The sequence below is a fragment of the Macaca thibetana genome, chromosome 11 (assembly GCF_024542745.1).
Source record: "Macaca thibetana thibetana isolate TM-01 chromosome 11, ASM2454274v1, whole genome shotgun sequence".
NCBI lineage: Eukaryota > Metazoa > Chordata > Mammalia > Primates > Cercopithecidae > Macaca > Macaca thibetana.
Window position 1 is genome coordinate 60,347,770 of NC_065588.1, and position 24,063 is coordinate 60,371,832.

Sequence of the window (24,063 nt, forward strand, 5' to 3'; positions counted from 1 at the left end):
GCCAAGATCATGCCACTGCACACCAGCCTGCACAACAGAGCGAGACTCCAGCTCAAAAAATAAATAAATAAATAAATAAGTAAATAAATAAGTGGGCAAAGGACATGAATAGACACTTCTCAAAAGAAGACATTTATGCAGCCAACAAACATGAAAAAAAGCTCAACATCACTGATCGCTAGAGAAATGCAAATCAAAACCACAATGAGATACCATCTCACACCAGTCAGAATGGTGATTATTAAAAAGTCGAGAGACAACAGATGCTGGCAAGGTTGTGGAGAAATAGGAACCCTTTGCACCGTTGGTGGAAATGTAAATTAGTTCAACCATTGTGGAAGATGGTGTGGCAATTCCTCAAAGATGTAGAACCAGAAATACCATTTGACCCAGCAATCCCATTACTGGGTATATATCCAAAGGAATATAAATCATTCTATTACAAAGGTACATGCATGCATATGTTCATTGCAGCACTATTCACAATAGCAAAGACATGGAATCCACCCAAATGCCTATCAATGATAGACTGGATAAAGGAAATGTGGTACACATACACCATGGAATACTATGCAGCCATGAAAAGGAATGAGATTATGTCCTTTGCAGGGACATGGATGGAGCTGGAAGCCATTATCCTCAGCAAACTAACACAGGAACAGAAAACCAAACACCACATGTTCTCACTTACAAGTGAGAGCTGAAAAATGAAAACACATGGACACAGGGAGAGGACCAACACACACAGGGGCCTGTCGGGGGTTGGGGTGAGGGGAGGGAGAGATTGAGGAAAAATGGCTAATGCATGCTAGGCATAATGCCTTCATGATGAGTTGATAGGTACAGCAAACCACCGTGGCACACATTTACCTATATAACAAACCTGCACATCCTGCATATGTGCCCTAGAACTTAAAATTTAAAAAAAGAAGGAGAAGATGGCTTGGAAGAGACTCAGTCAGAACTTATCCCGGTTTTACTTGGTTTAATCACTTTAGCATTTAGAAGCAGAACAATGGGAGAAAGTGTTTTGTTTCATCTCAGAGGTATTCTTGTTTCTCTCTCTCTTTTTTTAACAAAAAAAAATATTTTTAAAGGAAAAAATAAAGCTGATCAGAAATGAGGAAAGTTGGCTGAGTGCAGTGGCTCACACCTGTAATCCCAGCACTTTGGGAGGCCGAGGTGGTCCAATTGCCTGAGGTCAGGAGTTCAAGACCAGTCTAGCCAACATGGTGAAACGCTGTCTCTGCTAAAAATACAAAAAAATTAGTCGGGTATGGTGGCATTCGCCTGTAATTCCAGCTACTTGGGAGGCTGAGGCAGGGGAATTGCTTGAACCAGGGAGGTGGAGGTTGGTGGCTCACAGCTATAATCTCAACACTTTGGGAGGTCGAGGCAGGCTAATCACCTGAGGTTAGGAGTTTGAGACCAGCCTGACCAACATGGAGAAACCCTGTCTCTACTAAAAATACAAAATTAGCCACGCGTGGTGGCACATGCTTATAGTCCCAGCTACTCGGGAGGCTGAGGCTGGAGAATTGCTTGAACCCGGGAGGCGGAGGCTGTGGTAAGCCAAGATCGCGCCATTGCACTCCAGCCTGGACAACAAGAGCAAAACTTCATCTCCAAAAAAAAAAAAAAAGAAAGAAAGAAATGAAAAGAAATGAGGAAAATTTGTTTAGCATGGTGTGAAACAAGATACATAATAAAAAATATTCACTGAATAAAGAAAACACCTAACCAAATCAAACCAAAACAAATAAATAAAATGGTCATCCATAACAGCTCATACATTTCCACTTGGAAAACGAAAAGTTACAATATATCTTGTTTAGAATGGGAGTGTGTTGATGAAGAAAACATAGTAAGCCTCATTGCCGGAGAACCTTGCCGGAGAACCAAAGGCCTCCAGTGATGTAAGTAGGGAAGAAGGGGTTCCAATATATCTGCTTATGTACCCCTCAAAATAACTTATGGAAACTGGGGATAATTTACATTAATTAGAGGAAATTTCTAAATAATCCATGGCCAGACATGGTGGCTCATGCCTATAATCCCAATACTTTGGGAGGCCGGGGCGGGGAGATCACTTGAGGTCAAGAGTTCCAGACCAGCCTGGGCAACATGGCAAAACCCCATCTCTACCAAAAATACAAAAATTAGCTGGGCATGGTGGTGCACACCTGTGGTCCCAGCTACTCAGGAGGCTGAGGTGGGAGGATCACCTGACTTGGGCCTGGAAGGCAAAGGTAGCAGTAAGTCAAGATTGTGCCACTGCACTCCAGACTGGGCAACAGAAATAAAATGTCTGAAATAAAAATAAGAAGAACTGTCTGAAATAAAAATAAGAAGAACTCATATTAGGTCAAATGCAGGGCATGGTTGTAAAAGTCTACTAGAATTGAGAAATAATCTTAGAATGAAGATAACTGAGTCTTGGTAATGCAAGATGAGCAGAAAAAATTCCGTAAAATAATTACCAGGAAGTTCTAGACCTGGAAATATATTGGTCACAGTGAAGACAGGAGATAGCAGTGGTGCAATCTCAGCTCACTGCAGCCTCTGCCCCTGGGTTCAAGCGATTCTCCTGCCTCAGCCTCCCGAGTAGCTGGGATTACAGGTGCTCACCACCATGCCTGGATAATTTTTGTATTTTTAGTAGAGATGAGGTTTCGCCATACTGTCCAGGCTAGTCTCGAACTCCTGACCTCAGGTGATCCATCCGCCTTGGCCTCCCAAAGTGCTGGCATTACAGGCGTGAGCCACTGCGCCTGGCCACACCATCCTTATTACATTCTAGAGTTACACTGCCTGAGCTCCAATTTCTAACTGCTAGTCACAGTAAAATTTCCAAAAGTCCATCTATTCCCTCTTAGACTCTCATTCCTCCCATATTATGGGCCTTGAGGTTCCTTCTTGCTTCGAAGTGCCTCAGGGGACACAGTAGTTGTCTCCTTGGTCCTGTACTGATACGCTGAATATGGCAAAGAAGCACCAACAGTTGAGTAGTTGCTGGCCTTTGAGAGCTGTGTCCAAAGCACAGTGCTAGATAATATGCCTGCCCGCAGGGTAAACACAATAGCCGTGTCCTCCGAAGCAGCCAATCTAAAATTGCCAACGCTGACACAAAGAATCAGAGGCACATGTTGGCACGTGATTGAAATGCTCCAACAATTTCACCGAAGGAGTAAATAAGCATTTCAGTAAAAACAGATGCTACAGGCAACATATCCCATCACCACGCCTAGTAAGTGAAGGAAGTACTTTTCTCCTTAGCATATCTTTGGTGGTAATTATTTGTCAGTTTGCCCAACTGATAGGACAAACGAGATCATTTTCTCACTTACAGCTATTCTAGAAAAAGCAATAGAGAGAGTTGACTTAAAATGTAATGTTATTTTAAACTATGCAAGATATATTAACTTGTTAATACATGTAAATTTTCTACTTGTCCCTTTGTCATTATATCATGGATATAGGAAACAAAAGGAAGAATTACGTATGCTTAAGTCAGGATAAGCACTCCCATGAACTAGGAAGTCCCTGAGTAAAGAGTTAAGGAATTTGGTATCCTTCTTTCTGAGTTAAGGGATCTGGTATCCAGAGAATAAATGATAAAAATATCAATGTTACATTTCTTCATGTAGCTGGAAGCAAGACAGGCTTCATAATGGTTCTAGACTTCCACTGTTTACGTGGGCCTCCTTTTCCTTTCCTCTTCTTTTTTTAAATGTACATGCTATGGATCTATATTGTGACTTAGCACTTAGCACCTCACAAAAGTCTGCTTGTTTTAGCCCCATGAGCATCTACAGCTTTCTCAGATCTTTGCCAGGGAGAGGCTTTTAGGGTGGATGTTTATACTACACTTAAGAAAGAATTCCTTCTACTCTGATGAGCAAGAAAGGCAGTTAAAGACAAAAAAAAAGTCAATAATCTTCTAAAAATGAAAATACATCTCACTTCTCCACTCAAACCCCCTATGACATTGAACCCTTAAATGCAGATAAGCCTAAAACTATATAAAACCCTGGACTTAGCAGTTTTATATACTAATGCATTTCCTTTTTAACTTAAGGTAGTTTGAGTTGTCACTAGCAACAGTTCAGATTAATACAGACACCAAATTATTAACAGTAATTATCTTCTAGTAGTGAGATTACAGGTGATTATTTTTCCTTTCCGTTTTGTTTTTTAGTTTGACAATAAATTTACTAATTTTTCAATAAAAGAAAAACTAAGGCATTATTGTAATATATGGAGGAAAAGAGATGAAACATCACTGGGGATGGAGAACTGACAGACACCCAATCAACCTAAGGAAAGGATCTGGACCCTTCTTGGCTATCTCCACTCCCTACTCCACTTCCAGGGTTCTCTTGAACTCCACCCCCCACCAACCCCAACACTCACGTTTCTTGCATAATCCAGTTTTTTAAATCCAGGGATAGGGAAACAGCATTAATGATTTCTGAAAGTCTCTGCCAAGTCTGTGATTTTCAGAATGACCACTATTCCTGCTTGGGTCATAATTTAACTCTAATTAAATCTAAGGTTGGTGCTGTATTTTTCTGTGCAAGAGAAAAGCACAGAACATGAGAAATTCTTTTTTCTTTCCACTAAACCTTTCATACTTAAAGAAAAAGAGAACACTATTGATGGGACTTTGGACACAGACAGTTAGAAATTCCATTAAAGTTAGTTTGAACTTGTTGAGCATGTTCCATTTGCAAAGAACAAAAAAATGCGCTTAATTTGCTGCTGGAAAGAGTTGTTCACCTAGCTCCTCATTCAGGTTCCTCATTCAAGGAAGTGACACTATTACCATGAGGAGTCATGGAATGTATCTGGGGGCTGACTCATCTGGGGCTCCCTAAGATAGGCTCTGGGTCTCTCTGGAAATTTGAGTAACAATTTGGGACCTGTGGCCATCTCAAGGTTCTTGTCTGTGACAGTAAGTCTGGGCAGAGCACAAAGAGTATCAGCATTCATTTTGGCAAGCAAAATAAACTGACTCTGGATAATTTATGCAAAAGGTGAATTTATTTAAAGCTATTTTAATAGTTCAGAGAACCTGCAGGAAGACCAGAGAATGAGGCTTGAGGGTCCCTAGCTAGGAACTCACCCAGGGTTATGCCACAGAAATGTTTAGAAGACATCACTGCCTCTGTCACTGTCCCTGGACCCAGACCCAGCAGCCAGTATCTACCATCCCCAACACTGCCAGAAGGAAGGAAGGAAGGAAGGAAGGAAGGAAGGAAGGAAGGAGAGGGAGGAAAGGAGGGACGAAGGAAGAGAAGAGGGAGGAGGGAGGAAGGAAGGAAGTAAAAAAGAGAGGAAGGGAGGAGGGAAAGAACAAAGGGAGAAAGGAAAAAAGGAGGACTGAAGGAAGAAGGGAGGAGGAAGAGAGGAAAGGAGGGAGGGAAGAAATAAAAAGATTGCCTAACTAGAACACCAAGCCAGTTGGTGGTAGTACCTTCATGCCCTTTCTTCCCTGCAGGGCACATGGCTGGTGACACCTTTCTGATGGATTATTTCTTATAGGTTGATTGGGAGCTCTGAACACACTGAGTCTGCCCCAAGCAAGATGAGCAGTTCTCACCTCATGGCCACCTCTTCACTTCCGGCTAGGGCCTTCCAGCATGGCTCATAGAGTGATCACTGGCTTCACTTCCTTTGGCTGAAGCCCATCTGCCATATCTTCTTTGAAAGCAAAGAAGCTATTTTAATAAAGCCCAAGGAGGTTAGCAAGAAATTATTTCTGTTCTGGAATGTGGGCTCTGTTGTCACATCATCTAAGAGAACCTAGAAATCTAGACTTTTGTGTAAATTTGAAAATTATTCCAGTCTTGCATCTTAACCTTTAGTTTGCAATCCTTAAGGGAACTCAAATCTTAGTCCAAGAAGAGGCCTTAAAACAAAAATGTGCATTTCTGTTCCCCGCCCCCATCCCATCTGCTCTCCTTGCCTCGTTTAGTAACACCTTACTTCTCACAAACCCCTTCTGATGTTGTCCATCTCACTAGGCCGAGGAAACCCAGCTATGCTCCCAGGAACATCAAGAGATTGCTTCCTTACACCCCTGACCCCTTACCTACTCCTGTGCCCTAACACTGCAGAGAATGGTGAAGTCTTTCTGTCTGATTTCATGAAGCTTGCCACCATTTCTTTTAGATCCCAGCCAGGGAGTTGCTGGAAACAATCAACAATAAAAATAATATGGTGTTGCAGTCTGCTATAGGCTGAAGTGTGTCCCCTTAAAACATATGTTGAAACCCTACTCCCAGCACCTCAGGATGTGACTGTATTTGGAGACAGGGCCTTTGAAGAGGGGATGAGGTTACAATGAGGCTGTTAAGGTGGGCCCTAATCCAATCTCACTAGTGTTCTTTTAAGAAGAGGAAATTTGGACAAACAGAAGAGACACCGGGGATGTGTGCACATAGAGGAAAGGGCACATGAGGACACAGAGTAAAGGTCACCATCTACAAGCCCAGGAGAGAGGCCCCAGGAGAAAAAAGATCTGCTGACACTCCCATCTGGAACTCCGAGGCGCCAGAACTGAGATAAGATACATTTCGGCTGTCTAAGCCACCTGGCCTGTGGTAATTTGTTATAGCCCCAGCAGGCCAATCCACAGGCACCGGAGGGAGGCAATAGGCAGTAAAAAGAGGGAGGATCTCAGACAAAAGCCCAGTTTCCTCCTTATGCAGGACTGGAACTCTCAGGTCACAGAGCCTGAGTTCGGATACAGGGGGTGTTCAGCCCAACAAGGTCGACTGAGCCCCCCACAGGATCTCATGTAAAGTAGTGTATCTATAATAATGGGGAGTTACGGGTTATAGGAAAGGCTCTCAGAGGTTCCTTCCAAATCCCCAAGGGATTTTCCTTCATTATAGAATGTGAGAATTACTGTCATAAATATCATGTAAAAGTTCTATAGCAGCAAACTCGCAGTATAAAAATATACCAAAAGGTCTTTTCCAGAGTTCATGTTAATACACCAAAAATAATCTCAGAAAAATTTAGAGGTCCATGAATTCAGATTTGATTCAATACATTTTCTCTAAAATCTCTAACAATCCCCAGATTTAGCCAACCCGATAATATTACCACTTATGGCTGGGTGCAGTGGCTCACGCCTGTAATCCCAGCACTTTGGGAGGCCAAGGTGGGTGGATCATCCAAGGTCAGGAGTTCGACACCACCATGACCCACATGGTGAAACTCTGTGTCTACCAAAAATATAAAAATTAGCTGGGCGTGGTTATGGGCGCCTGTAATCCCAGCTACTCGGGAGGCTGAGGCAGGAGAATCACTTGAACCTGAGAGGCGGAGGTTGCAGTGAGCCGAGATTGTGTCACTGCACTCCAGCCTGGGTGACAACAGCAAAACTCCATCTCAAAATGAACAAACAACAACAAAACAACAACAACAAATATATGTGTGTACGTGTATGTATATATATAATCACTTATTCTTTTCTAGAATCTCAAAATAAGCAGCTAAATTAATTCCTTGGGGGCAGTCAAGAAAAAGTTCACTCAAGTCTGCATAACATGTGAACAAGATCTATTTCCCATTGATGATCCCACAGAGTGGACTCTAAGCAAAGAGGAATAAAACCCCCATCGGCCCAGGAAGGGAAAAAGAGCCAGGTTTCTGGTGCTTCTTCAAAGGATCTGCCTCAAAGTCCAATTCTAATAAACACCTCAGAGAGGAACAGGTGATTGCATTGCATTGGTAGAAGTCTCATTTATCATTGAGTCCACTATAATTATTCTGACCTATTCTATTTCATACCAAAATAACTTTGGAGGAATCCAATGGAGTTTGGCAGGAACACCTTTGGGGGGATAAAAAGAAACGTAGCTTTTGCAGTGTCGTTCTTTAATATAAACCACAAAAGACTGTGTAGGGGTGGGGGTGTCTACTCAAATCACAGAGGTGAAATGACTTAAGACATGAGATCCAATAATAAGAAAAGATTACATAAATCCTAAAATGTTATAGAGTATAAAAATGTACACCCTTTAAAAGTATTGTACGACATGGTCAAGTTTTAAGGAAAGAAAGAAAGAAAGGGCTTAATGAATCCACCTCTTCTAAAGAAACTGGTCCCCCAAATTTCCATTTCATTGCCATGACAACTAGTACTCCATCATTGCCATGGTAACCAGCTGAATAGCATTAGTCTAAAGACAAGCTCTCTGATTGGGTGACCAACGAAAGCCATTAGGTGCCCCACCACAATGCTGAAAGACTGTTTTGCAATCACTTTGACCTATTTCTAGCTTTTCAATGTGTTTTAATTCTCCAATGTGTTTCCCTAAAACCAAATGTTTTTGGAAGGAGACAATTTCAAGAAGTATATAATAACTGTATTCCTGCATGTCCCTGCTAAGTTCAAGACCATTTGTTTTCTATCCCAGAAGTGTGGTAATGTATGACAGCCATACCCTTCACCATGCCTTGCAGTTTAATTATGACATCCCCTCTGTTACAGCAACTAGGCACGCTAGCCACATCTAAAACCAGATGTTGGTTGCTGGTGACAACAAGCTGCCTTCTTTGTTTGATGAGGCCACTGACAAGCTGAACTGCAAGGAAACTTTGAGGGTGGGGAGTGACAATCTGGTAAAATAACAGAGGGGGGCCGGGTGCAGTTACTCATGCCCATAATCCCAGCACTTTGGGAGGCCGAGGCAGGCAGATCATCTGAGGTCAGGAGTTCGAGACCAGCCTGGCCAACATGGTGAAACCCTGTCTCTACTAAAAAAAAAAAAAAATTAGCCAGACATGGTGGTGGGCACCTGTAATCCCAGCTACTTAGGAGCCTGAGGCAGGAGAATCGCTTGAACCCAGGAGGCAAAAGTTGCAGTGAGCAGAGATTGTGCCATTGCACTCCAGCCTGGGCGACAGAGCAAGACTCCATCTCAAAAATAAATAAGTAAATAACAGGGGGAAGGGATACATGCATATGGACGTGCTCTTGTTTATATGTGCATGTAAACTAGTATTTACAATTTTAAAATGGCTTTTAAAAAATGCTCTCCTTTTAAAAAGGCTGTTGAGATGATGATGATGATTGATGATGATGGTGGTGATTACTATTATTATTTTATAGATGGGGCCTCCCTATGCTGCCCAAGCTGTTCTTGAACTCCTGAGCTCAAGCAATCCTCCCACCTCAGCCTCCTGAGTAGCTGGGGCTACAAGTATGTGCCACTGTACTTGGCTCACTGTTAAGCTTTTTAAATAAAAACATATTTTCCAGCTGATAATCTTGCTGGCTACTTGCTCAACGCCAACTGCATATATATTCATGAATCACTCACAGCACACTGTTGGAAGCAGAGATACCTTGGGAAACCTATTCCACCCCTAGCCCACCCCCTCTCTAGTTGGACCATACTTTTGTTAGGTGTATACTGTTGAGAAACTTCCTTGAAAAATTCCAGCTCTGGACTTTCATAAAATATGTGTTGAGAACCTTCCAATAGGCAGTGCCAGAGTTGCTAAAGCAACGGACTTGAAAGTGCAATCTAGTTAGAAGGCAGGGAGTTAGAGAACGGAGGGAAGGCACCTGCCTTGAAACTGGGCTTGCAGAGCACATACAACTGAATATCACAGATCAATGAAAACCAAGATTTCTCAAGACACCTTTATCAATTCAACACATATTTCAGAGCAGCTGCTAGGTAGCACTCATCTAAATGCTCAAGATTCAGTGACAGGAAGCCCTGCCCTTGTGGAGTCAACATTCACATTTTACATGAGAGTGGGAAAATGGCAATAGTTCATATCCAAGAATAGAACTATTTTGTGTGGAATGACAGAAATTATGGGGTACTCCAACCCTGAGCATTCCTTGGCATGGCCACTGGTGCTTGTTATGCCCCAGCCACTGTGCAAAGGCTGGAAATGCAAAGGTCAGCAGAAATGGGCTTAGGTCTTGGCCTCAGGAAGTTTATAGAACAGAGAGGAAGGGAGTTGCTCAGAAGTAAATGGTGAACCACTTACAATGGTGATCAGGACTCCGAAGGAAAGGAACCGAAGAGCCCTCTGCCAAAGGAGACTGAGCAGGGCTGGGCAGAAACAGGGCTGGAGTGCCCGAGGAAGTGATGACTGAGATGAGGCCCGAGGGATGCAGGGATAAAGGGTGACATAAGATAGAGGGTGAAGAAAAGCATGCAAGACACAGGGAATAGCAAGGGCTGCTCCTCAGACCCAAACAGAGCCAGGGAAGAACGCATGTGACGAGCCTGGGGAAGGGGCCGGGCTCCACATGCAAGTGGCGGTGTTTATTAAAAATAAATCCTTAGATCACGAAGCCATGTACTAAGTCAGAATGTGCTCCCTAATCAATTTAATATGAATCTGTACATGGAAAACAATGTTTTTGTTTGTGGTTGGAGATGATAATAAAGGGGATATGGTTTGGTTTGAGATTAGAATAAAGAGGATTTCAGCACAACAATTTTTGAGCACCACTTACATGCCAACACTAAGTGTAAAAAGACAAAAGACCCAGTACCTGTTCCTTACAGCTTAGTCATACATGCAGAACTATATGCAAATCCATCTAGAATACCCAGAAAGTGACAAGGGAGAAAGGTACGTGCATGGGACAACCTTCACCTGAACATTTGCATCTAGACTAGCCCAGGAGAAACGGTAGCTACTATTGTTAGCCCACTGCCTTAGAGAAAAAGGCACTCAAAGTATCAGCTGAATTACCCCATAGGGTACCACTATGAAGATCAGAGTTTTATTTGAAGATCTGTTCTGAACCGCCAGAGAAAATTCCGTTTCTCCCTCCTAGGAAAGAATTCAGCAACAGTAGTTTCTTACCTAGCCACAGTACCAGGATAAATTCATTTTAAATGCATGCATGAGAATAGAAACATGCACAGCTAGCACCAAGAGAACAGATGTAACCCATGAGAAATGATTAAAAGTTTAGAATATGCCTCATAAGGGGAAAAATTCAATAGCTACCAAAATGAGTCTTTCTACACAGCTAGAACAGAGTCCAAGGGAAACCCTCTGACCCAAGATAAGGAATCCCACAGGCAGAGTGACTAATACTAACAGATGGATTTGGTCTCTTCAAAGCCATTTAGAAATGAAAAACACTGCATCCAAATGTTTATCATCACTGTTAATAATTGCTATTTTTGCCTCTATCTTCATTATCTAAACGTGACAGAGTAACTCAGATCACACAATTCATACAAGTACCACAAGATAGAGACAGAAGACCTGAATGGAAATCTCAGAGCTGCTTCCACTTCACAAAGGCATAGTCTCTGTCAAATAAACAAGATTTAAAGTACGGGAAGCAACAATACCACAAATAAAATTGCTCCCTGGCAAGGGAGAACACCTTACTATGAATCTGTTTTACAGAGTCTCAGAATTTTCTATTTAGAAGGGAACCTACAGGCCCCTATAGACCAACCTTCAACATAATTGCTATCCTCGTCATTGGATTAAAAAAATGAAAGGAGGGGAAAAAGGACAGAAAGGGGAAGAAAGGGAGAGAAGAAGAGAAGAAAAAAGGGAAGGGGAAGAAGGAAGAAAAATTCAAGTGAATGAAACAGTAGAGGGATGAAATCATAATCCTGCAGCTCAACACTTACTTAATTCTCTGTCTCCTCCCAGGTTGACTCCAAACGATTGATACTCACTAGTTAGGAGGTCTGATCAGGTATAGATAAGCTGTGCCATACAAAAGGCCCCGGGGGGCTTATCCTGCCTTTAAAAATAACTCCAGAGTACTACATCAAAGCCTTTGCAGAAAATCCATATGCACTCCCAGGGCTCTGACCCATAAAATATTCTTACCAGGGACCTGGATGAGGCCATACACTGTGCAATGACTATGAACCAATGGAAATCTTTTTGAAAACTTGCTGGAAGGTCCACTGTATAACCTACTTTGTTATGTTTTTTAATCTGGATAAAGGACATTTCAGCCCGTAGCACCCAGGAAGGGTATTATGTGAATAAACGAGGTGTTCTCTTTCATAACTAATTTCTGTGCTTCTAGATAAATTTCCCTAATGAGGAGTTCTCTATTGAAGTTTTCCTTCTTCCCTTCCTTAGTCCCTCTTCTCTCCCACAAATTATAAGACGTGTTTCATACCCTAGAAGAGCTCACAGTCTAATGAGTGAGAGAAGACATTTATTCCTTCATGGAGGTCTGAAATATCATACCATTTCCAGTAGTACAAATAGTTTAGAAGGCTCAAGCCCAAGTCAAGAAGAGACACATCTTACTCCGGCGAACGAGGCAGAGAGTTAAACGCCATGAGAGTGGGATGAACAATTGGGACAGGGTCCTAGAAGGAGAAGAAATTTCTTCCAATCGGGGATATAGGGGAAAACTTAATACAAAAGGTGGCCTTTCCCTGGGTCTTTCAGGAGGCATAGGGTTTTGGCAGATAAAGATGGCAAGAGGTGATGATCTATCCTAGATTAGAGGTTTTCTTTTCTTTTCTTCTCTCTCTTTTTTTTTTTTTTTTTTTTTTTTTGAGACGGAGTCTTGCTCTTGTCGCCCAGGCTGGAGTGTGCAGTGGCGTGATCTTGGCTCACTGCAACCTCTGCCTCCAGGGTTCAAGTGATTCTCCTGCTTCAGCCTCCCGAGTACCTGGGATTACAGGCACCTGCCACCACACCCAGCTAATTTTTTTGTATTTTTAGTAGTTGTATTTTAGTGGTTTTGCCATGTTGGGCAGGCTGGTCTCGAACTCCTGACCTCAGGAGTTCTGCCCACCTCAGCCTCCCAAAGTGCTGGGATTACAGGTGTGTGCCACTGCACCCAGCTGATCACAGGTTTTCTTTTCTTTTTTTTTTTTTTTTTTTTTTTTTTGAGACAGAGTCTCGCTCTGTCACCCAGGCTGGAGTGCAGTGGCCAGATCTCAGCTCACTGCAAGCTCCGCCTCCCGGGTTTACGCCATTCTCCTGCCTCAGCCTCCCGAGTAGCTGGGACTACAGGCGCCCGCCACCACGCCTGGCTAGGTTTTTTTGTATATTTTTTAGTAGAGACGGGGTTTCACTATGTTAGCCAGGATGGTCTCGCTGACCTCGTGATCCACCCGTCTCGGCCTCCCAAAGTGCTGGGATTACAGGCTTGAGCCACTGCGCCCGGCCTGATCACAGGTTTTCAAACTGCAATCCCTGGGCCTGCAGCATCAGCAACACTTAGAAATGTAAAAGCTAGGGTCTTACCGTTGACTTGCTGAATCAGAAATGAGTCTGAGCATGCTTTGTTTAGCATCCCAGTGATTCTGATTCATACTTTAGTTGGAGAATCAATACTCTAGATTTAAGATCCTTAGCCTGGGGTCTGTGAACTTGGATACGGAAAAAATACATCTTTATTTCCCCTAATGTCTAACTGAAATTTAGCATTTCCTTCCATTGTCAATGTAGGCCATAAATTGCCATGATAATTATTAGGACCAATGCCATATCTTGTTATTAAATGTATTAATAAAGAATGCACAAACATAGCAGATTTTAAAATATTTTTATAATTGTATTTCAATATAATTGGTTTCCTTGTAATTCTGTGTATCATTTTATACATTAAAAACATTGTGAGAAAGTGTTTGTATGCTTTGCAGGCTGCCAATGAGATGTCATCTTTTATCATACCAAAAATGTGAAGCACCCCTGGTCTAGAAGGATTCCAGGCAAAAAAAAACTTGGAGCAAAGGCAAGAAAATACATGGCCAGGCAAGAAAATACATGGCCGGCCAAGTATTCCATTTTGCGTAAAACCGAGGTAAAGCAAGGAAACAGCGAAAGAGAAAAAAAAAAAAAAAAAAAAGGCTGAACCTGATTGTCAGAACTGGACTTCTTCCATCAGACTCTGGGGAGCTACTTAATCAAGACTTTTTAAAAAGAGGGAGCGGGGCCGGGTGCGGTGGCTCACACCTGTAATCCCAGCACTTTGGGAGGCTGAGGCGGGCGGATCACGAGGTCAGGAGATTAAGACCATCCTGGCTAACACAGTGAAACCCCATCTCTACTATAAATCCAAAAAATTACCCCGGTGTGGTTGCAGGCGCCTGTAGTCACAGCTACTCGGGAGGCTGAGGCAGGAGAATGGCGTGAACCCAGGAGGCAGAGCTTGCAGTGAGCCGAGATCGCGCCACTGCACTCCAGCCTGGGCAACAGAGCCAGACTCCATCTCAAAAAAAAAAAAAAAAAAAAGAGGGAGCAAGAGGAAGAGCCAAAGAGACACAACCAGCTCAAGGTTTTCAAATAATTCCCTAGCAAAGGTAAGAAGGCAGGCCTGGAAGAGAAAGAAACAGAAGGTGAAAGACCAAGCAGGAGATGACGTTTCTAATCCAGGCTTGACTAATAGCCCAAAGTGAAGAAAGAACTGACTATGAAAATGGAACGAATATGAGAGTGGTGTGAAGATTCAGCAGTGACTAAAACAGAAGAATCAAACATGACTCCAAAGTCTGAAGAGAGGGCGACTGGGACAAGAGTCATACTAAGAAAGAATTAAGGATGCCAAGTGGAGCAAGTCTGGGGAAGGAAAGTGCTGAGTTGCCTACAGGATATCCGGGTGAAAACATCCAGCAGTAATTTATCTGCCTGGGACAGTACTGACCTTTAAGACTTACTATATCTCCTGAATAGCCTATTTGGACTTCATCAGGAGCTTTTCCCAAACAGGGATTTTTATCTTGGGGGCCCATGGACTCATGGGGAGTCCCATGAATCTCCCAAATTATTAAAGGAAATTCTATTTGTGTTCATGGACATCTAGGGAGAGGTATGTACTTTCATTACAAACTCAAGGAGCACTAAACTCCCTTTTCCCTCACAAAAATATTAATACTCTCCATTCGTCCTTCTAAACACTCCAAACAAGGTAAGCCCTCTTGTCTGAAAATTTGGGAAGGCAGCATGAGTCTCAGAACAAACAGAGAATGCCTCAGGAACAAGGCAGCAGCAGCAGTTACAGTCATGTATGGATGGTTCTGAGTCAGGAGATGCTCACTGCACAGTCACCAGATGAGGAAGGCATTTGGAATGTCTTGGTTAAAATTCACTGGAAATGACAGAAGAGTTTCTGACTCACCTCTTGAGCCAATTCTTGCCTGAATACCTGTCTCTACAAGAGCAGTCATTAATGCCCCAACTTTAAACAGTAAAAATGGTCATTTTTATAAACCTCATACCGCTCAACTTGCCACTGTCCAAAGAAGCCGAGCTGCACGGGTTGTCCCAGGATGGAAACGAAGCCACAGCCAAGGAGCTGTGTCTTGCTTTAGTGTTGCCATCTACTGGCTGGTCTTCATGGACTCTCATTCCCAATCTTTTCACTGCCAAAGGAAAGATTTTGCAATTAGGCTGCTTTTTTGACCCAAAGCCTCACTAGAGAGTTCAGACCCCAAGAGGTTAAAAAAAAAAAAATTAACAGCAACCTACCAGCTCCAAAAACAAAGTAAGGCAATACCAAATGTCAACAATGTTACTAGGAAGCTTCAGCATTGACTAATAGAGTTTATGGTGAATGCTCCCTAAATGTTTGTTAGCCCCACATAATTAAGACAAAAAAGATGCTTTAAACGTGTTGTATATGAAGTGATAATGAATAAGCAGAGGATTGTGCCCACAGAATGGAATAGGGAAATAATAGCATTGAAAATTGTTATTGTTATTGTTTCATTAAAAGTAATTCCCTTTGCTAGGCTGTGTGTAGAAAGTGGTTTTTGTGGTAAGCTTAATAAACATAGTGCCAGGGACTCTGGCTGAATAGCTGAGAGTTAGAATTGAATGGGTTCTCACATACCCCATGAAGACAGGAAGGAGGGACCAGGTTCCCCAAGTGAGGACTTTGTTGCTCTTGTTGAACTACAGTGAAAGGGTCTTGTACACCTACTTCTTAAGCCCATGGCACTGACCAGAACAGCAAAGACTGTCTTTATTAACGAATGCCATGGTAACTCTTTTCACTATTCTTTTGTGTGTGTGTGTGTGTGACAGTACTCACTCTGTCACTCAGGCTGGAGTGGCATGATCTTGGCTCATTGTAGCCTCCGTCTCCCAGGCTTAGGTGATCCTCCCACCTCAGCCTCCTGACTAGTTGGAACATACAAGTGCAGGCCACCACATCCAGCACATTTTTTTCCTTGTATTTTTTGTAGAGATGGGGTCTCACCATGTTGTCCAGACTGGTCTCAAACTCCTGTGCTGAAGTGATCTGCCAGCCTCAGCCTTCCAAAGTGCTGGGATTACAGGCATGAGCCATGCCTGGCCTTTCTTCACTCTTCTTGTGTTCACTTCTTCCTTCTCTGATTTTTTGTTTTTATTACTTTTCTTCCTTTCCTCTCTATGAACTGTCTAACCCCACATCTACCTTCCATCTCATCATACTGGCACAAACTAAGAGCTAAAAGGAAAAGAGAGTTGCACTTTACTTCTCCTTCATATGCTTTTCCCTTCTTTTCTGTTTTGCTTTTTAATCCAGCAAAGCACCTTATTTTCACTCACTTTCACATGAAAAGGTAGAAGGGCCGGGCGCGGTGGCTCAAGCCTGTAATCCCAGCACTTTGGGAGGCCGAGACGGGCGGATCACGAGGTCAGGAGATCGAGACCATCCTGGCTAACACGGTGAAACCCCGTCTCTACTAAAAATACAAAAAATTAGCCGGGCGCTATGGTGGGCGCCTGTAGTCCCAGCTACTCGGGAGGCTGAGGCAGGAGAATGGCGTGAACCCGGGAGGCGGAGCTTGCAGTGAGCTGAGATCCGGCCACTGCACTCCAGCCCGGGCGACAGAGCGAGACTCTGTCTCAAAAAAAAAAAAAAAAAAAAAAAAAAAAAAAAAAGAAAAGGTAGAAGGCTGATCGTGTTTGGCCTTTCTGTCCATTATCACCTTCCTATGTAATCAATACATATGGGTGATAAACATAAGTCACAACCACCATCTTATGCATCAGCAAGCCCTCAGCAGCTAATACAATTAAAGACTTTTTTGTTTATTAATGAAAGGAGAGGTTGCTAATCCTTTCCTCCTGTAACTTGAGGAACAGAAAGAGGAAGAAAGAATATAGTGCCCTTAGATGTCAATTGTCCCTTCTCCCCTGTTTGGAGTCAGGCCCCTCAAAAAAACATTCACTCAAGGAGTTATTGAAAGTTTCAAAAAGGAGAGAGGAGAGGTTTACATTGTAACCTCACAACTGACACCCTGAGAGACCTCCCCCTATGCATTTTCCCCCTGCTTTGCAGTAGTGTATCTAAGGGTCTATTTAATCCTGCTAGGCCAGGTTGAGCCTCTTGGCTCCTCTCCCTATCACATCCAGCAATCTCTTCCCTCCAAACCCCATTCTTTCTCCAGGGAAGGAAAAATGAAAGCCCTGCAGGTAGTAAGGCCAATCCTACTCCAAGTATCTCCTCAAAGTATTTTCTCTGAATATTTAATACTTCCCCTAAGAATTTTCTTACCAGCTGTTAAGTAGTTGACATTTTTTCAATATTGTTACAATTCCCACCTGTAAAGTTTGACAAATCTATAAGATTTTTTTTTTAAAGCTAGATATCTCTTCAGGTGCTGGTGGTCCCCCTTCCTTGGAAGTTAATTCCCTGAGGACAGAGACAAAAAATGTATCTTCCTCTCCTCAATATCATTCATCCATCCTTTTAAAAATCAAGCAAGACTACAGGGGCTCAACTTTAATAACATAAAACATTATTGCTCCTGGAGATCTGTGCTATTTTCAAACTAAAAATAACATTTAATAAATACTAAAAGAAGCACTTTCTCAAGCTTTCCAAGGACAACTATACTTCCTAGACTAGACAGTTACATTTCACAAAAACTGGCCTTGTTATTAAAAAACATAGTAGGAAACAATATGCAAATAAGTCATTGTGCCTGTATAGATGGTTTACTATGGAACTGAATGATTCCACATCAATTTAGCCATATATAATTTCGTCAAAAACTTTAACTGGAATGTCCATACGTTGGCCAATTGGAGCGTAAAATGAGGTGGTCACATTTATTTGTTAATATCCATTAGGAAAATGTCAACTCCCCATTCTGCTTAATTGCAGGAATTCCAGGCTCTTGAAAAATTCCTCTCCTTACTATTTCTGGAAATCAGAACCCCAACCCAGTTGTCTGCTGCCTCTGCCACGCATCTGCCTCCTGACCACCTTCCCTGTGCACAGGCTGACAGGGGCTCTGCAGCATACCACCTTTGGCAATTCCTGGACTCAACCTTCCTCCTGCTACTGCTGCCCTCCCCTAAAAGAAGGCAGAAACCCCTCTTTTAATTCTTTGATCACATTGCTCAGCCCATCCACAACTTTTAGCAAAGACTTCTTAGAAAGTTCAGGAAAATAGAAGGGGGCATTATGGCATCGATACCTCAAAGCTGTACTATATGTGGTGATTCCCAGAGAAGAGCAGTTCAGATGTACCTCATGTCCCTTAAAATAGTGAACTTCAAACTGGGATTCTACTGAGATATGGAAATATTTTTCAAAAGATATGAGAATAGAGATCATTTTAAGAAAATCAATTTTTAGGAAATCAATTTCAGATTCCTCAACTTCCATATGAACTCTCTCCTAAAGTACTTTTAGTAAACTAAGCTTTTTCTACCTTCTCCTTTAATAACTGCCTTTCTCTCACCAAAAAATAAACTTACCTCTCACCCATCTGTTTACTATAGTGTATTACGAGACCATTTTCCATGGGTTTTTTTCATGTTCTGCAGGTCTTGAGAGTAAGGCATGAACTGCCCTTAGTTCTGCACTATCTCTAGAGGTTTCAGTGGGAAGATGGCTCTGCCATCACCACGTCAGACTTCTAGCCTGCAAAAGTGAGAGACAATACATTTCTGTTGTTTTAAACCATCCAATTTTTGGTATTTTGTTATGGGAGCTCTAGGAAACCAACACACTTACTGGCTAGAATAGGAATGTCTCCCTCTGCAGCAAAGGGAAAGCATGCTTACAAACCATTATAAAAGATTGGGGGCCAGGCGCGGTGGCTCACGCCTGTAATCCCAGCACTGTGGGAGGCCGAGGCGGGCGGATCATGAGGTCAGGAGATCAAGACCACCCTGGCTAACACGGTGAAACCCCATCTCTACTAAAAATACAAAAAAATTAGCCAGGCATGGTGGCAGGCGCTTGTAGTCCTAGCTACTCAGGAGGCTGAGGCAGAAGAATGGCGTGAACCCAGGAGGCGGACCTTGCAGTGAGCCGAGAACACACCACTGCACTCCAGCCTGGGCGACAGAGCGAGACTCCATCTCAAAAAAAAAAAAAAAAAAATTGGGGTTTCCAAAGATCAGAATTCTCACATGCATGTGAGCAGACATCTATCTGGGCCCATCCACATTGGTCCTGAGATAACTGAAGCTTAGGAAATCAAAAACGCAAAAACGATGTTATCCAGCTCCTGCTATGACTAGAATAACTGTCTTGTGTCTTCTGTCCGCATCTGTGAAACTATGTCTGGGCAAGTTGTTAGCTAGCAAATAAGGTAAAATCGCAAACCCTTCCCAGTTTTTAACATGGGGCATTATCATAGGGTGTAAAAATATCTGTCCAACAAACAAAAGAACATTTAGACAATTTCTTTAACCAAATCACTGTAAATATTATACCTACTCATTTCATAGAAAATGTATTTCAAATTAAATATAACTTTTTTTTTCTTTTGAGACAGAGTCTCACTCTGTCACCCAGGCTGGAGTGCAGGGGTGTGAGCTCAGCTCACTGCAACCTCTGCCTCCCAGGTTCAAGCAATTCTCCTGCCTTAGCCTCTCGAGTAGCTGGGATTACAGGTGTCTGCCACCACGCCTGGCTAATTTTTTGTATTTTTAGTAGAGACCGGTTTCACCATGTTGACCAGGCTAGTCTTGAACTCCTGACCTCAAGTGATCTACCACCTTGGCCTCCCAAAGTGCTGGGATTACAGATGTGAGCCACTGTGCCCAGCCAAATGTAATTTTTTAAGTTTAATATTTATTAAAATGTCATTTGGTCATTAAACTCTTAGAGCCTATAGTAACACAAAGAAAACTTACATCTATAATATACTGAGTAGTATTTGATAAGGTAACCAATAAGACTTTTAAGCAAAAAATAAATTCATTTTAGGATTACATTTTTTGGAAGTAGTAGAATGGAGTTCAGGGAGCAAAAGAAATCAAACAATATTTCCAACTGTTACAAAGCATGTTAAAGTATTTTTAAAGATGGAAAATGGTAGCTATCAAATCTCTATTGCACCAAAATTTCACTGGATACATTTAAAAGACCAAATAACATTTTTAAATGCCAATATTTACAATACATATTAAAATGCTTCTTTTGAGGCTATTTAAACATAATGATTTTAGATATTCTTTTAAAAAATCAATCAGAGGGATGGGTGCGGTGGCTCACGCCTGTAATCCCAGCACTTTGGGAGGCCAAGGCGGGCGGATCACGAGGTCAGGAGATCGAGACCATTCTGGCTAAAATGGTGAAACCCCGTCTCTACCAAAAATACAAAAAATTAGCTGGGCGTGGTGGCGGGCACCTGTAATCTCAGCTACTCGGGAGGCTGAGGCAGGAGAATTGCTTGAACCCGGGAGGCAGAGGTTGCAGTGAGCCAAGATCACGCCACTGCACTCCAGCCTGGGTGACAATGTGAGACTCTATCTCAAAAAAAAAAAAAAATCAATCAATCAGAGTATCATGGTTTTTCCAAAATTTGTAGGTGCGCAAGTAAACAAGTTTGAAGACTATTCACTGCCTACTGGTTACAGCCCTTTCAGCTCTGGGCCACCTGGTTGGTTGGGGCCAGATCACCTTATTTCAAGTATCAACCAAGCAGACACCATGTTGGTCTTGGTTAACTGCTATATCACGACCCTTAGCATAGTCAATGTTAAATTAATGAATGTTGAATATTAGAAATCATTCACATCTTCCCATCCACTTCTGCTTCAGGGACTGCTCTGACACTGGCCTAGCCTGAAATGACTGACACCAGGATGACCGTGGGGGGTAAAGGGTATCCTACATTGTCATATCTTGTCACGTCTTGTCACAACAAAAGTGAAATGAGTCTAGACCTAAGCTGAATCGACCGGCTGAGTCATTATAAATCTCAGATCAAATCAGGCATTAGATTTACAAATTTAACTGGATTGTAGAATTACTCTGAAGTTTTTAGGACCAGCAAAAGAATTGACTCTCTAGAGACAAAGGTAGCAAAAGTCCCAGTGACTATCTTCCTCTCCTAGATCAATGTCAAGCACCACCCTCCGTTTTCCGGCCATTCTCGCCGCACGTCTAAGCAGTCGTCTTTCAGAATGCACTCCCATGTAGTTGCCTCATGTGACCCTCTCCTGAGTGATACCATCACTTAGAACCCTAATCCCAGATTCTGACATTAGGGAGGGACTACAGAAGGGGGAACCCATTTGCGTCTCTCCATTTTCTAGTGGTGATATTTTACACATACTGTATGGGTTTAAATTTGAAGTACCCTAGAAACAGACCTTGTAATCAAAAGGAGATTGAAAAAATAATGCAGAGAAGGCATTAATGAAGCCTTATGGATTTACACCATATCAAGAGAAGTCTCCAAAGGCAGAAATGCACATCAAGCCTATTTCTTCTGACTCATTTCCTCTGGAGAAGCAGCTTAGGATAATTCAGGCAAAAGGCCACGAAATAATTGCATTGGTAACAGGAACCTGGTAGAAAAATAGAGAGGGGACTGCTAAATTAAACTCAAACAGGGCTTTCGTGGGGAGTCACATAGCATGTTTTTTGTTTCTCACTTAGGATAAAAAAAAAATCTAGTTTTCTTACATTTTTACTTGAAAAAAATCAGAGGCTAATTTAATGCTTTTATACAATAATTAGTGCTAATACACTAAGAGTGATCTTTTACATAATAATAAATCACATAGTAAAAATACACTTGAAAAGATTTTAGAGTAACTTTTCCTGCCAAATAACCTGTCAAATACATACAGCAATGCTTGGCTGCATTGGCCAAAAGCCTTGTGTGTTCATGAAGTGGCTAGGATTAATTGTGGTCACCCTATTAGTATCAACACTGACCTTTCCCCTTCTATGTATTCCTTACTCACTGCCTGAAAAAAAGTAACTGGTTATAAAAACAATCAAAATGAATACTTTCAGATGCTCTTTCCCAAAACTGGGTCAGAGACTACTGGTGTATGTCCTGGATCTCAGAGGCATGGGAAGAAAGGTGGCTAAAGCAGAATCTATGAGAAAGAAATCAGAAACTAAGGTAAGAGAGGATGGGGCTGGGCATAGTGGCTCACGCCTATAATCCCAGCACTTGGGAGGTAGATCACCTGAGGTAAGGAATTCGAGACTAGCCTGGCCAACATGGTGAAACCCCATCTCTACTAAAAATACAAAACTTAGCCGGGCGTGGTGGTGCGTGCCTGTAATCCCAGCTACTCAGGAGGCTGAGGCACGAGAATTGCTTGAACCCAAGAGGCAGAGGTTGCAGTGAGCGGAGATTGCGCCACTGTACTCCAGCCCGGGCAATGGAGAAATAACGGGTAAGAGAGGATGGGAGGGAGAGAAGGAAGGAAGGGAGAGAGGAAAAGAAGGAAAGAGGGAGGAAGAGAGACTGATAGAGGGAGAGTGAGAGGAAAAATATGTGGAGGAAAATAGTCAACAGTAATTAAGAGAGAAAATTAACCATGAGGAAGAAATAAGGGAAAGTCATAATATTTACCAAAAAAAAAAAAAAAACCCTTGTGGTCAGGGAGAAAATGGCTGCTTTATTTCAAATTCAGGGTTAAACCTAAGAGGCAGAAATCCTTATACATTCATATACATTTCTTTTAAAACTCCCCAGTGTCTGGAAGATGCTAAGGAACTAACTCAATATGTTAAGAACTAGTAAAAATAAATAAAGGCCGGGCACGGTGGATCATGCCTGTAATCCCAGCACTTTGGGAGGCTGAGGCGAGCAGATCATGAGGTCAAGAGATCGAGACCATCCTGGCCAACATAGTGAAACCCCAACTCTACCAAAAATACAAAAATTAGCTGGGCGTGGTGGCACGTGCCTGTAGTCGCAGCTACTCAGGAGGCTGAGGCAGGAGAATCACTTGAACCCTGGAAGCGGAGATTGTGGTGAGCCGAGATCGTGCCATTGCACTCCAGCCTGGGCAACAAGAGCGAACAAAACTCCATCCCAATAAATAAATAAATAAATAAATAAATAAATAAATAAATAAAAGCAAAAGAATCAAGGATTTATCCATCCATTCCATATGAACTGTACTTCAAGGTACTAAATAGTTGGAGGTGAATTTCTCTTTGTAGGTGTATTCTGGCTAATGAGAAAAGGAATAACAATTAGAATATTACCAGTTTGTAACCTCTAATGATAAAGTCTATCTAGGCAATGCCAGTTATTAGCTGATTCCTAATAAAATATGCAACACTACTACACAAAGAAAAGCTGAATCTGATTAAACATCTTGCTCTAACTTCCAACATAAAGGGGGAAAAAGGATGAAAAACATGTTAAGTGACAGTTCAAGGATACCGTCATCAAAATCCTGACTGTAAAAACCTTACAGGAGAAATAAACTAAACATTCCCATCAAAAGGCAGAGATTGTTGCTCTTTTTAATCTGTCTTATCTCCTTAGTTCTGTCTGTAGATACTTCAAATACAAAGATATAAAAATAAGTAAGTTAAAAATGAGAATATGGAAAACACACACACACACCACAAACAGTAAGCAAAAGAAAGCTGGAAGAGCGATAAAAACATTGGGCAAAATGGACTTTGGAGTAAGCAGTAGCAGTGGAGATAAGCAGGAAACTTCATAAAGATAAAATGGTGACTACAAGTGAAGGAAAAACTACAAATGCATATGGGCCTAATGACAGGGCTCCAAAATACAGGATGGAAAAACTGACAGAAGTAAAGGAAGAAAATCACAAATCCACAAGCAGTGTTGGAGATTTTAAAACACCTCGCTCAGTAATTGATAGAGTAACCAAGGGAAAAAAAAGAAA

The 24,063-nt window shown here is 42.1% G+C and overlaps 2 protein-coding genes across 2 annotated transcripts in view; both read right to left on the bottom strand.

The window, feature by feature from the left end:
• PPM1H (protein phosphatase, Mg2+/Mn2+ dependent 1H) overlaps nucleotides 1-24,063 on the bottom strand; it is a 1,465,797-nt gene that overhangs the window by 1,307,115 nt on the left and 134,619 nt on the right. The window lies entirely within an intron of this gene.
• The window catches only part of KICS2 (KICSTOR subunit 2), a 30,337-nt gene continuing 27,015 nt past the window's right edge, over nucleotides 20,742-24,063 (bottom strand). Inside the window, exon 4 of the mRNA XM_050748424.1 lies at nucleotides 20,742-21,738. Coding sequence (XP_050604381.1) covers nucleotides 21,665-21,738 — 74 coding nt within the window. The 3' untranslated portion in view covers nucleotides 20,742-21,664. The remainder of the gene's footprint in view (nucleotides 21,739-24,063) is intronic.